This window comes from Danio rerio, chromosome 17 (assembly GCF_052040795.2).
Source record: "Danio rerio strain M-AB ecotype USA chromosome 17, GRCz13ab, whole genome shotgun sequence".
NCBI classification, from domain to species: Eukaryota; Metazoa; Chordata; class Actinopteri; order Cypriniformes; family Danionidae; genus Danio; species Danio rerio.
The window spans coordinates 59,232,501-59,245,000 of NC_141037.1; the positions used below are offsets into that span (position 1 = coordinate 59,232,501).

The 12,500-nt window shown below is 43.7% G+C and overlaps 1 protein-coding gene across 1 annotated transcript in view; it reads left to right on the forward strand.

Moving 5' to 3' along the window:
- nek9 (NIMA related kinase 9) overlaps positions 1-12,500 on the forward strand; it is a 20,452-nt gene that overhangs the window by 4,140 nt on the left and 3,812 nt on the right. Inside the window, 18 exon segments of the mRNA NM_001440737.1 lie at positions 117-187; positions 275-380; positions 2,185-2,316; positions 2,730-2,840; positions 2,937-3,001; positions 3,433-3,483; positions 3,571-3,763; positions 4,790-4,934; positions 6,586-6,786; positions 7,032-7,078; positions 8,831-8,992; positions 9,345-9,453; positions 9,550-9,711; positions 9,976-10,143; positions 10,279-10,338; positions 10,449-10,627; positions 10,967-11,110; positions 11,189-11,281. Of these exon segments, the coding sequence (NP_001427666.1) occupies positions 117-187; positions 275-380; positions 2,185-2,316; positions 2,730-2,840; positions 2,937-3,001; positions 3,433-3,483; positions 3,571-3,763; positions 4,790-4,934; positions 6,586-6,786; positions 7,032-7,078; positions 8,831-8,992; positions 9,345-9,453; positions 9,550-9,711; positions 9,976-10,143; positions 10,279-10,338; positions 10,449-10,627; positions 10,967-11,110; positions 11,189-11,281 (2,199 nt within the window).

Consider the following 12,500-nt stretch of genomic DNA (forward strand, 5'->3'; position numbering starts at 1 on the left):
ACACACACACATACACACACACTCATATAGCCGCACATACATGATCACACACATGTACACACAGTCAGTCATGTGCAGTGTGTGAGTGCTCCTGCAGCAGTGTGTTTGCTCCACAGGTGGTGGTGTGGTACCTGTATCAGATCGCTGCTGCTGTTGCTCATATTCATAAAGCCGGCATCCTGCACAGGTACAGGCACAGTCTGAACTATCGCTTGCTCTGTTGAACATCATTTGGGAAATATATGAAGTGTTGTACACGTGCTTGTGCTTGCAGAGACATCAAAACGCTGAACATCTTCCTCACCAAAACCAACCTGATCAAGCTGGGGGACTATGGCCTGGCCAAGAAGCTGGACTCGCAGTACTCCATGGCTGAAACCGTGAGTGAAGAGTCAAACATCAGATTAGAATGAGTTCAGACTAGTGTTGTCACGATACTGGATTTCAGGACCCATCAGTGCTGAAATTTGAAAACTGTCCACTTCCTGCTGACGTTTGAGCGCTGTGGAGCACGTTCTTCACCAGCGCTGATTTGCCAGTGTGTTCACATGCTCAACAGAAATGACTGTGATTGGCTGAGAAGGTCATCAGTTCACCGAACTCACCGCTGTTTGCTGAGTGTAACCACAGTGCAGCGTTTTAAAGCCGTGAATAATCAGCGGATGGCTCATCTGTCAGCTTATAGACAAACCAGCTGATCGACATGACTTGACAACGCTCCAGTGTTCCTGTATCTGTGCTTTCACTCAGTACACAGCGGTGAGTTCAGTGAACTGATGACCTTCTCAGCCAATCACAGTCATTTCTGTTGAGCACGTAAGCACAATGGCAAGTCAGCGCTGTTGAGTGCATTCTTATGTTAGCAGGAAATGGACATTTCTATAATTGCAGTACGATTGGTACCAAATTCCAGTGTCGTGCAACCCTAGTCTGGATCATTTAGAAATGAACGAGGACCCTTATTTCTCAAACGCTGCATGTGTTTAAACAGTTTATATTCTGTCAAAACTAAATGGCAATTTCAAAGCTTATTGCAAATCAAATTAAACATGAAGGAAGCAAATAAAATAAGAAGCTTCATTTAAACAAAACCACCAACTATTCCAGTATTTGTTTTACGCAGCGGATGCCCTTCCAGCTGCAACCCAGCAGTGAGAAACACCCATACACACTCATTCACACACTCATACACTACGGCCAGTGTAGGTGATCAGTTCCCCTAAAGCGCATGTGTTTGGACTGTGGGGGAAACCGGAGCACCCGGAGGAAACCCACGCCAACACTGGGAGAACATGCAAACTCCACACAGAAACACCAACTGACCCAGCCGAGACTCAAACCAGAGACCTTCACAGTGCTAAACACTGAGCCACCGTGCCGCTCTTACTTTAAGCTATAATTTTCATTCATCAAACGGCTTTGTTGTCAGATTCTGTGTGTGTATGGTGTGCTGTGTCTCACTGATTGCTGTGGTCAGGATATTTTTAGCTCCATTTTAATTCCTGTCAAATGCAGTCAGGATGATATAAATGAAGGAGCGTTCGGCTTCAAAGTGACCACTTCAAAAGCTGAGTGTTAAAATGTAGACGACAGAGAAGCTAAATATAACCCGCTGCTGAGCTATTAAATATTGCACTTCACAGACACACAAATAAAATCTGAGGTGAGTTATGTGTTGTTGTTCTCATCGTGATGTCAAGCACACTGATGTTCACGCCTACACCATTTGAATATATGAATTTAGTAACATGGGCAGCACAGTGGCTCAGTGGTCAGCACTGTGGCCTCACAGCAAGAAGGTCGCTGGTTTGAGTCTCGGCTGGGTCAGTTGGTGTTTCTGTGTGGAGTTTGCATGTTCTCCCCGTGTTGGTGTGGGTTTCCTCCGGGTGCTCCGGTTTCCCCCACAGTCCAAACACATGCGCTATAGGGGAACTGATCAACTACACTGGCCGTAGTGTATGAGTGTGTGTGAGAATGAGAGTATATGGGTGTTTCCCAGTACTGGGTTGTGGCTGGAAGGGCATGCGCTGCGTAAAACATATGCTGGAATAGTTGGCGATTCATTCTGCTGTGGCGACCCCTGATGAACAAGGGACTACGCTGAAGGAAAATGATTTTTAACGCTTTATTGTGTGTGCGTGTGTGTGTGTGTGTATGTGCGTGCGTGCGTGTGTGTGTCTGCAGTGTGTGGGCACGCCGTACTACATGTCTCCAGAGCTCTGCCAGGGCGTCAAATACAACTTCAAGTCAGACATCTGGGCCATGGGCTGTGTGCTGTTTGAGCTGCTGACCCTCACCAGGACATTCGATGCCACGGTAAACACACACACACACACACACACACACCAGCAGACTGATGAAGTTATTATAGCTCTGCATTTTTTATGTAGTTTTTATTTTGATATCACTTTTTAAATCTGCTGTTCATATCAGTGTACTCTCAGTTTGTTTCATTAATGCTGATGTTAGTTTTTAGGTTTATGATTGTGATTGTAATGATGGTAAGGGGATGATGATAAGGGTCAGATGAGGATGATGATGATTCTGGTAATGATGATGGTGATGATGATGTTTGTGGTGATGTTAATGAGGATGGTAATGATGGTGGTGGGGGTGGTAATGAGAATGGTAATGGTAATGATGATTATGGTGATGATTGTGGTAATGATGATGATGATTCTGATGATGATGATGATAATGATGATGGTAATGTTGGTGGTGTTTCCCAGAATCCCCTGAACCTGTGTGTGAAGATCGTGCAGGGGAACTGGACCATGGAGATCAACTCTGATGTCTACACGTCTGAGCTCATCAAACTGGTGTACGAGTGTCTGGACCAGGTAAACAGGCCCTCTGAGGACCTGTGCTGAGGTCACTGTGATGTCATCATGACATGTGTGTGTGTGTGTGTGTGTGTGTGTGTGTGTGTGTTGAAGGATCCTGAGAAACGGCCTACAGCGGAGCAGATTCTCGAGCAGCCCGTCATCTCTCATGTCAGAGTGTGAGTCACTGATGCCATAACTTGCATTTCTATCATTATTTTATTGTGTTTTAATTTACCCATTCATATTGAACAAAGTGATTGTTTATTTATTTATTTTATTCACTTGTGTTTTTTTATTTAATGTTTAATTTTCTAAATTAAATACTCTTTTGTCAAACAGGTTTTATTATTTTACGGCAATTTTTATTGTGTATATTACTTTAGTTTGAAATATAAATAGCATTTTTTGTGTTATTTATTTTAATTGCATTTTATTTTGAGAGTTTAAAATGTATTATAATAATTTTGTTGAGACTTAACCTGCACTACAGCGATAGTTTATTGTACATTAATTGTGTGTGTGTGTGTGTGTGTGTGTGTGTGTGTGTGTGTGTGTGTGTGTGTGTGTGTGTGTGTGTGTGTGTGTGTGTGTGTGTGTGTGTGTGTAGAGAGCTGGAGGAGCGGGTGGCTGCGCTGAACTCCGCCATCAGGAAACCCAAGTAGGTTTGCGTCTCATATACAGCAGTAGTGTGTGTGTGTGTGTGTGTGTGTATGTGTGTTTACGTGACGCTGCTGTGTTGTGTCAGGCTGAGTACAGTGACCGAGACGTCCGTGGCGGTGGTGACGACGCGCTCGCGGGAGGTGTATTTCTGGGGCGGAGGGAAGTTCACTCCACAGAAGCTGGACATGTTCAAGGGCGGCAGCAGCGCTCAACACGTCTGCGCCGGAGAAACACACTTCGCTGTGGTCACGGTGGAGAAAGAGCTCTACACATGGGCCGTAAGATCATGCACAACTCATCATTACAAGTAGACACACAATGATCCGCCCTCCTGTGCTGTATTTTCTTCTTTCTCAAATATTCCCCACATGCTGTTTCTCAGATGCAGGAAATGTTCACAGCATTTCCTCTAATATTGTTTCCTCTGGAGAAACTCTCATTTGTTTTATTTCAGCTTGGTTTGTTTTGCTAATAAAGCCATACTCCAGGGGGTTTTGGGTTACTACACCTGTTAAAGTCATCTCTTTTTTGCAATCTAGGTCAATATTTTAATAATACTGTATATCATGATGAAGCTTCAGCAAATAATCACAGCAGGAACATGTGATAGTTGCAGAAGCATCATACACCCAGTGCATCGTGGCATCAGGTGCAGGGGCAGGTGTTATTTGTGCACCCACAGTTACGGTGCAATTTTTTATTGTTATTTAAGGAGCATGTAAATGATGAACAGGATAAAAATACATACATCCACTTTGCTTATTGCACACACAGGGATGCGCAGCAGCATGCAAATATGTTAAATATGACAAAAAGTTAAGGATTCAAATAGAAAAGATTATTATTGTCCACATATGAAAACTGCCACCACCTCCTCTTTCTTCACAGCTCAGTTGTAGTCAGTTAATTCAGGACACATTTGTTCATTGGTGATAATGTTATGTTATTAATACTGTTATTTGACATATGCATGCGTACACTTGTGTTTTTGCACTTTTAGAGACATATGCAATGCCATATCTGCAGAGGAATAGGATGTGTGTGTTGATAATGGGCATGGTGGTATATTGTTCAGTATTTTGACCACACTTGTTGTTTTCGTTCATTTATTAATTAATTAAAAATTTATTGATTAACAAAAAATAAATGAATCTAAAATATTATAATGTCGAAATAATGAAAAGATTAAAAATACATAATAGAACTAACAGACGGAAGGGAAGAGTGTATTGTTGGTGGTGTCAGGAGAAGCTGATGGATATGTATGTGTGTGCGTGTGTGTGTGTGTGTGTGTGTGTGTCTAGAGTGTTCAGGGAGGAGCGAAGATGGTGGGTCAGCTGGGTCATGGAGACCAGGCCTCATACCGTCAGCCGCGGCGAGTGGAGCGTCTACAGGGTAAAGCCATCCGACAGGTGTCCTGCGGAGCCGATTTCACCGCCTGCGTCACCGGTGAGTGGAGGACACTGGAGCCGCCCATGTGAAAAATACTGTAGTCACCTTACAGTAAATCATAGTAAAGTGTATTACACTGTATATAATGTAGTATTTACAAGTCTCTGTTAATGAATGCCTCAGCATACTGTAGTATCAGCTATAGTGAACTGTGATAAATACTGTAGTTTACATCACTCTTACTACAGTAAACGCTGGTGTATTGTAGTAATATATACCCTAAAGCTGTTGAAAACTACAGTATTGGGTCATTTGTTAAGATTACCATAGTTGTGTTACCATAGCAACTGTGGAATCGCCACAACAGATCAATCACTATAGTTGTTGTGTTACCATAGCAACTGTGGAATCATCACAACAGATCAATCTCTATAGTTGTTGTGTTACCATAGCAACTGTGGAATCACCACAACAGATCAATCACTATAGTTGTTGTGTTACCATAGCAACTGTGGAATCACCACAACAGATCAGTTACTATAGTTGTTGTGTTACCATAGCAACTGTGGAATCATCACAACAGATCAGTTACTATAGTTGTTGTGTTACCATAGCAACTGTGGAATCACCACAACAGATCAATCTCTATAGTTGTTGTGTTACTATAGCAACTGTGGAATCATCACAACAGATCAATCACTATAGTTGTTGTGTTACCATAGCAACTGTGGAATTATCACAACAGATCAATCACTATAGTTGTTGTGTTACCATAGCAACTGTGGAATTATCACAACAGATCAATCACTATAGTTGTTGTGTTACCATAGCAACTGTAGAATCACCACAACAGATCAATCACTATAGTTGTTGTGTTACCATAGCAACTGTGGAATCATCACAACAGATCAATCTCTATAGTTGTTGTGTTACCATAGCAACTGTGGAATCATCACAACAGATCAATCTCTATAGTTGTTGTGTTACCATAGCAACTGTGGAATCACCACAACAGATCAATCACTATAGTTGTTGTGTTACCATAGCAACTGTGGAATCACCACAACAGATCAGTTACTATAGTTGTTGTGTTACCATAGCAACTGTGGAATCATCACAACAGATCAATCTCTATAGTTGTTGTGTTACCATAGTAACTGTGGAATCATCACAACAGATCAATCACTATAGTTGTTGTGTTACCATAGCAACTGTGGAATTATCACAACAGATCAATCACTATAGTTGTTGTGTTACCATAGCAACTGTGGAATTATCACAACAGATCAATCACTATAGTTGTTCTGTTACCATAGCGACTGTGGAATCACCACAACAGATCAATCACTATAGTTGTTGTGTTACTATGGCAACTGTGGAATCACCACAACAGATCAATTACTATAGTTGTTGTGTTACCATAGCAACTGTGGAGTAGTTGTTGTGTTACCATAGCAACTGTAGAATCACCACAACAGATCAATGAACGCTGTCATCATGGCAAAGATGACATAAATCAGTGATTATAAATGAGTTATTAAAACTATTATGATTAGAAATGTGCTGAATGAAAATCTTCCTTTATTAAACAGAAATTGGGGAGAATATACAGGGGAGCTGATCATTCAGGAGGGCTAATAATTCTATACAGTATGCTACAGTATCTCAGATGCAGCCTTGTGGGTTTTTTCTGCCTGCTCTCCGCCAGACGAGGACCAGATCTACATGTTCGGCTCTGATTATTATGGCTGTGTGGGTGTGGAGAACGAGCTGGGAATGGAGGTGCTGGAGCCGGTGCTGCTGGACTTCTTTACAGAGCGTGCCGTGCGTCAGGTGTCATGCGGAGACAACCATGTGCTGGCACTCACACAGAGCCGAGAGCTGTACGCCTGGGGCTGCGGAGAGCACGGTGAGCATCTATAATAATAACTAACAATAACTTACAAAACACTTATAAAACTTATAGACCACCGCAATGCTAGAACAGAAAATAGGAGCATTTTTAAAAGCATGATGTTTCCAAACCACAGTGAACCTTGAAACCGGTTATCGTCCCATGCCTACATGTGACCCGCAAACACTTCCTGTCACATAATCAGAGTCTCCACACACTTACTGTTGCATGACCAGAGTCTCTGCCTCTTCCCTCCGCAGGGCGGCTCGGTCTGGACTGTGAGGATGATTTCTCCTCTCCAATGCAGGTATTGTTATTTTACATTTTAAAGCTCTGCTGAAGTCTGAAATAATAGTGCTGTAAGTTTGTTACTCTTCTGAAGCGTATAAATACCATAATATGTGTGCAGATAGATTTCAGATCATGCTCGGTGAACATTCATGTGTATCTGAAGCACAATGCTGAAGTCAGATATTCTGCTGTGTGTTATGTGCCGGAGCATCTGTCTTTGTTTTGGTCATTTAACCCGCCCAATGCCAGTTTAGCCAATTATATTTCAGCACCCCGGGTTACCAGATGATGGAAAACTGTGTATTTCATTCATTCAGTCAGGGAGGCTCTCAGGGTGTGCGTCTGTGACCGAAATGTGACCTCTGGTGGACAGTAGCAGACTCTGAAATGAGACTCAGATTCAGAGTTCCACATGAGGTTATTAATAAGCAAATACTATAAACATTACGAGTGTAAACATTAGGTGAGCAGGTCACATTGTAACCCTGTGTCCTAACAACACACTGCATGATGAGATACGCAGTGATGAGCAGTTTGGCTGTTTACAGCAGATGAACAGGACAGGAATGTAAACACAGCCTTTCAGAATAGAGCACTCACTGCACTCCAGCACAATCATTTATAATCTAATTAACACATATTAAAGCTCTTGAACAGGATTAAATGTAGACGCTGAATCACTGATATGTTGATGTCATCAATCTGGCAACCTGTCTGAACCAGACGTGCAATACCCAGCTCAGCCACTGCGTGTCAAACAAACATCCTGCACCTTTAAAGTGTTTTAGTTGTTCCTATCACTGTCAATCTGGTCAGACTACATTTCAATGAACAGTTTTCACCATCAATATATCGTTAGATATGCCTTTTGCCTCAATAAATGCTTATTAAGCTGCTTATTAATATTTATTAAGGCAGTAGTTGGGTTTAGGTATTGTGTTGGATTAGGGATGTAGAATAAGATCATGCAGCATATGTGCTTTATTAGTACTAATAAACAGATAATGTCTTAAAATAGACAAGTAATAAGCTAGTTATAGTGAGAATTGGTAATTAAAGTGTTACTGGAGGTTATCTATAAGCTAGTGAGCTGAAAAACTACATTTGCAAGTGGAATATATAAACATTTAAAGCTTACAGTTTGTCATATTGTGTGATTTTATGACACTTCAGCAGATCTTTAAGCTTGTATCTTGTTTCTAGTCTAAATATCTAAATATTCTTAAATCAAGAAGCATTTTCTAGACAAGAAAGAAATATCGGCCTGTTTTCAGAAATCAAAAGAGTCAAAATTGAGTTTTTCCTTTAAACAAGCACAATATTCTGACAATAGCGTGAGCAGAATAACCTTGTTTCCTCTTTAAATAAGATTATTTGGCTTGTTTTAAGGAGAAACTCGCTTCATTTTGACGCATTATTGCTAAAAACAAAACTAAATTTCTTTCTTATTTATAAAATAAGATATTTTAGATATTTATACTAGAAACAGGACATAAATTAAGTAAGAGAAGCATGTTTGCAGTGAATTAGCGTTGTGCAGTCAGTGTGAGATGCAAATCTGCTTTGGAAACTGCATTTCTCATCACCTTCTGCTGATTATTGTACATGATGAGCTGGTAAAAGTTGAAAATGTCGTGCTTCAACTAACCTAGCTGCTCATCCATCTGTGTTAATGTTGCTTTATTGAGGTAATGCTTGTGTGTATTGTATCTGTGTGTGTGTGTGTGTGTGTGTGTGTGTGTGTGTGTGTGTGTGTGTGTGTGTGTAGGTGGAGGTTCCTCAGGGTGCCGTCATCGACTCTGTTTATTGCGGCAGCGACGGCACCTTCTTCCTCACAGAGTCTGGGAAGGTTTTAGCCTGCGGAAACAACGAGTTCAACAAACTGGGTCTGAATCAAGGCATCACAGGAATCAAGAACCACCCTGGAGAAGTATGAGCTCGCACAAACACGAGCTCGTGCTCACCACTGCGTTTCACTATAGGATACAGAACACACAAGACGGGTCACCCGTACAGCTTTAAATAGGGGAAATGTAAAGGAAGCCCCGCCTTCTAATACAGGAGCCAATCAGTGATCACTGATGATTCTCTGGGGGAGGGGCTTCAGTGCAGCTGTGTGTTTATGGCAGTTTCTGCAGCTTCATGACGAATCCTCTGAGCTCAGCAACACACTGGAGTCTCAGAGAATACACACACATGAGGAATATATCAGCATGAAGCTGCAGATCTCCACTCTTAAAGTGTGTGTGTGTGTGTGTGTGTGTGTGTGTGTGTGTTCTCAGGGCTATCAGGGGATCCCGTACACCACCACACTGACGCTGGTCAAGCTGCTGTCTCGCTTTAAGATCCAGTTCCTCGCTCCGGGAAAGACACACACCGCTGCCATCGATGGTGTGTTTGAGTAACTGCGCCAATGTGCTTACACTCATCTGATGCTCATTGTGTGTGTGTGTGTATGTGTGTGTGTGTGTGTGTGTGTGTGCGCAGAGCGTGGCAGACTCATGACCTTCGGCTGTAATAAGTTCGGTCAGCTGGGAGTGAAGGACTTTAAGAAGCACCAGGGCGTCCAGATCCTCGTCGGGCCCTTTGGAGGGAAGATCGTCACCAAGGTGTCGTGTGGAGACGGGTTCACCATCGCCGCCACTGAGGGTGAGACACACACACACACAAATGACTGCAGCAAATACAGGAGTGTCTGTCAAACTGAAGGAGACGCATCATCATCATCATCATCATCATCATCATCATCAGAGTTGTGTTCTGATATTCACTCTTGGGCTCTCTTTACATGCTCCTTATTACAGAAAGCAAAACCTCTGAACAGCAGCTCCACCTGATGAAGACAGCTGTAGTGTGTGTGTCTGCTGGATGACCTGTGTGTTCAGTGATGTCTCTGCTGTGTGTGTCTCTCAGATAATCAGATCTTTGCGTGGGGTAACGCTGGTAATGGTCGTCTCGGGATGCCGGCTGATAAAGGCTTCGGGTCAGAGGTCTGTCCGGCTCTCCCGCGGCCCATCTTCGGCTCTTTACACCATGTGCCGGATCTGTCCTGCAGGGGCTGGCATACAATCCTCATCATGGGTCAGTAAGCGCTGCGCTTCAGGACACTTCACTCACCGGTGGCAGTCAAATAACACTATGTTAGCGTCTCTACTCTTCATTAAGGAGCTTGATGAGCTCGTGCTATTAGCTGCTGTTGTTTATGTGCATTGACAGAAAAAGTGCTGAACTCCAAAACCATCCGCTCAAACAGCAGTGGACTGTCTATCGGGAGCGGTAAGATTTACTATAGTTTATACAGATGTATATAGTGTTATGTATGTTGCCTGTAGTGTGTGTGTGTGTGTGTGTGTGTGTGTGTGTGTAACGCTGTGTGACGGCTGCAGGTCAGTGCTCGACCTCCTCCGTGGATCTGGAGACGGCCTCGGCCACAGACTCTGAGCTGCGTGAGGGGATGCTGGGTGGAACTGTGGAGGCTGTTATGGATGATCGAGGCCTGGAGACGCCCCTCTTCTCCATGGACAGCAAGACCAACGAGAGCTCCTGCCCTTCATGGCTGCGCAAGGTGAACATCCGCCATCATCTGCTGTCCCTCATGCAGCCAGACGCCTCCTGCTCTGCTTAAAGCTCATTTCAGATGTGCAGAGTTTGTGTCGAACAATCAGAACAAGCTTGAAGTGTTATTATGCATCATTTATTTATGTATTGGTATTTTCTATTGACTCCTAATATATCAGGGACTAAAGCAGAGGATAGTGGGTGAGTATTTTGTGTTGGCAATGTGTTATTATATGTATATTATGAAGATTTTGTTGTTTAAAAAGCCTAAGCAGGCACTAAAGCCTATATGTGAAGTGTTTCTGCATGCTATATAATATATATATATACTGCTGTGTGTCTGCAGGAGCTGCTGGATGCAGAGTACATCCCGATGCCGGATGACTCCCGAGAGTCCATGGAGCCGCTGACGTCCTCCTACACCGAGAGCGCCACGCTGCCCTATGAGGAGCTGGACCAGCTCAAAGCCGCCGCTGGGAAGAGTATGATGGTGCGCTCCTGTACACACTCAATCTAACGGCTCACAGGTGACCTGAGCTGAGCTGACTGTGTTTGTGCTGTGCTGCAGAAGACAGCATGTGTGGATTACGAGCGGATGAACGGTGTGGAGACGAGCCGAGGCGAGCAGAGCTGCTGTGGAGCCAGTGTCCAGCTGGAGCAGGTACGATCACACTGACATCAGTGCCTTTCTGAACAGGAGCTGTGCCATCAGAGACAACAGTCTCACTTTATATTAATGTTATGGTATTTCAGTGTAAGATCATACTAGTTAAGGCACAGGTGTCAAACTCAGTTCCTGGAGGGCCGCAGCTCTGCACAGTTTAGTTCAACCCTAGTTAAACACACCTGATCAGACTAATTGAGTCCTTCAGGCTTGTGTGAAACCTACAGGTAAGTGTGTTGGAGCAGGGTTGGAACTAAACTGTGCATGGCTTCGGCCCTCCAGGAATTGAGTTTGACACCCCTGAGTTAAGGCCACTGATGTTAAAGAGAGACCAAAATTACATATATTGATTTATATTGGAACATATTAACCCTTTATGGAGGAAGAACCATACAGTGCTCAGCATATATAAGTGCACGACGACTCTCTCTTTTAAATGCATGTACAGTATTGAAGATGGTGAGTAAGGGGAAGGAGAACAACGTTAATTTTGGGTGAAACACATAAGCAAAAACACTATATCAACAAGTGAGGGACAAAATGCCAAGACTAACTAAACCAACCCAGGCTCATTCTGAAAACGTAGTCCAGCAGACGTTTCTGGAGACTGTGAAATATGTCCCGGGAGGTTTGTATTTGTGCAGTTTTTGTTTTCGCGAATCCGCGAGAGGCCGCTGTGTGCGCTTTTTCATATCTTGAACGTCTCTCGCGAGTGCCGTTCGCGCCCGCGCTGTTCTCACGTCAACCCACCAGAGGCCGCTGTCTGACTGACTGAATGACTGACTGCGCGACCGGCCAATCAGCTGACCCACCCTCCTCCTGCCCTGAACCCAACCAGTTTTACCGATTGACCCGCCCGCCCGCTCACTTCCCTAAACCCGAGCAACAATTTAGAAAAGCCGTCTAGAAAAGAAAAGCCCATGTCTGTTTTTTTCCGGATTTCACCGTGTTCTCACCCTGTTATGAACTCGTTCGCTTTATTTTTTGGATTCTGTTTTTGTCTTACCTGGTTTCTGGAACCGCTCTTCCCCGGACTCAAACCCGGACGCCTTTGTCAACTCCTCCTCTCTGCATCTGAAGCCCGCCGACACACACGATGAGCTGACCGGACAAACTGACTGCAGCGGGAAACCCCTCCACACGGAGGTAATGCGGTCAGCCGGCAAGCGCGAAAGGGAACGGCGTCATCCCGTAGCGTTCGCTTAAAAAATGAAAT